General features: G+C 20.7%; 1 protein-coding gene across 1 annotated transcript; it reads right to left on the minus strand.

Annotated features, from left to right (window-relative positions):
- Positions 1-20: 20 nt before the first annotated feature.
- Positions 21-362, minus strand: LOAG_19237 (hypothetical protein; the record flags this gene model as incomplete). Its single annotated transcript, XM_020451889.1, has 2 exons — positions 21-89; positions 255-362. Coding segments are annotated over 2 exons (177 nt in total), but the record flags the coding sequence as incomplete, so codon positions are not given.
- Positions 363-952: the final 590 nt, after the last annotated feature.

Below are 952 nucleotides of genomic sequence, written 5' to 3' on the forward strand. Positions count from 1 at the left end.
TTATTTACACTTTTGTTTACCTTTTGAGCTCTTCTCTTATCAGCTCGTTGATTTTGATGATATATTCTGGAGAAATTACTCACAATCACCTATAATAGACATATATTTCGCTAAAAAATGCTCTTATTAATTTAAAAAAAAAAAATGAAATAAAATACTACAAAAGAAAGTTGCATAATTTTGTAGCATAGAATTTCAATAAACTACTGAATCCAAATTAATATTTGTTGAAATACTCAAAAGATAAAACTTACTGGAACAGGAAGTGCAATTACCAAAACTCCACTAAGGGAACAAACACCACCAACAACTTTACCCATTATTGTTGCTGGTACCATGTCACCATAGCCAAGAGTTGTCATCTAAAAGTATTCTACCATATTTCATAATTTTCCTAATTTTATTTTGCTCAAAAATTTCCACATATTTATTTGACATAGTTGATCGTTGTAAAATTGCTTAAAGTTGATAAGATTCTTCTGATTTATTGAAATCAAATCATTCTTTGTCCTTTAATTGGATCGATCAATCAAAAATCCGAAATAAAAGTTTAAAGGAAGCTCAAGTCATTTTTTTCTTTCTTTTTTAAAATAATTTTGTGCTTGACAAGCGCATCTTTCGATTATATTACATCACGCTGTGATACTGATTTCATTATTACTACTTTTTGTTGCTATTATTACTATTATTACTGTTATAATAATGATGATAGTATTATAATAAATAGTGTTTAATAATAATAATAATAATAATTAATAATAATAATAATAATAATAATAATAATAATAATAATAATAATAATAATAATAATAATAATAATAATAATAATAATAATAATAATAATAATAATAATAATAATAATAATAATAATAATAATAATAATAATAATAATAATAATAATAATAATAATAATAATAATAATAATAATAATAATAATAATAATAATAATAAT

Source organism: Loa loa (genome assembly GCF_000183805.2).
Source record: "Loa loa unplaced genomic scaffold supercont3.3632, whole genome shotgun sequence".
NCBI lineage: Eukaryota > Metazoa > Nematoda > Chromadorea > Rhabditida > Onchocercidae > Loa > Loa loa.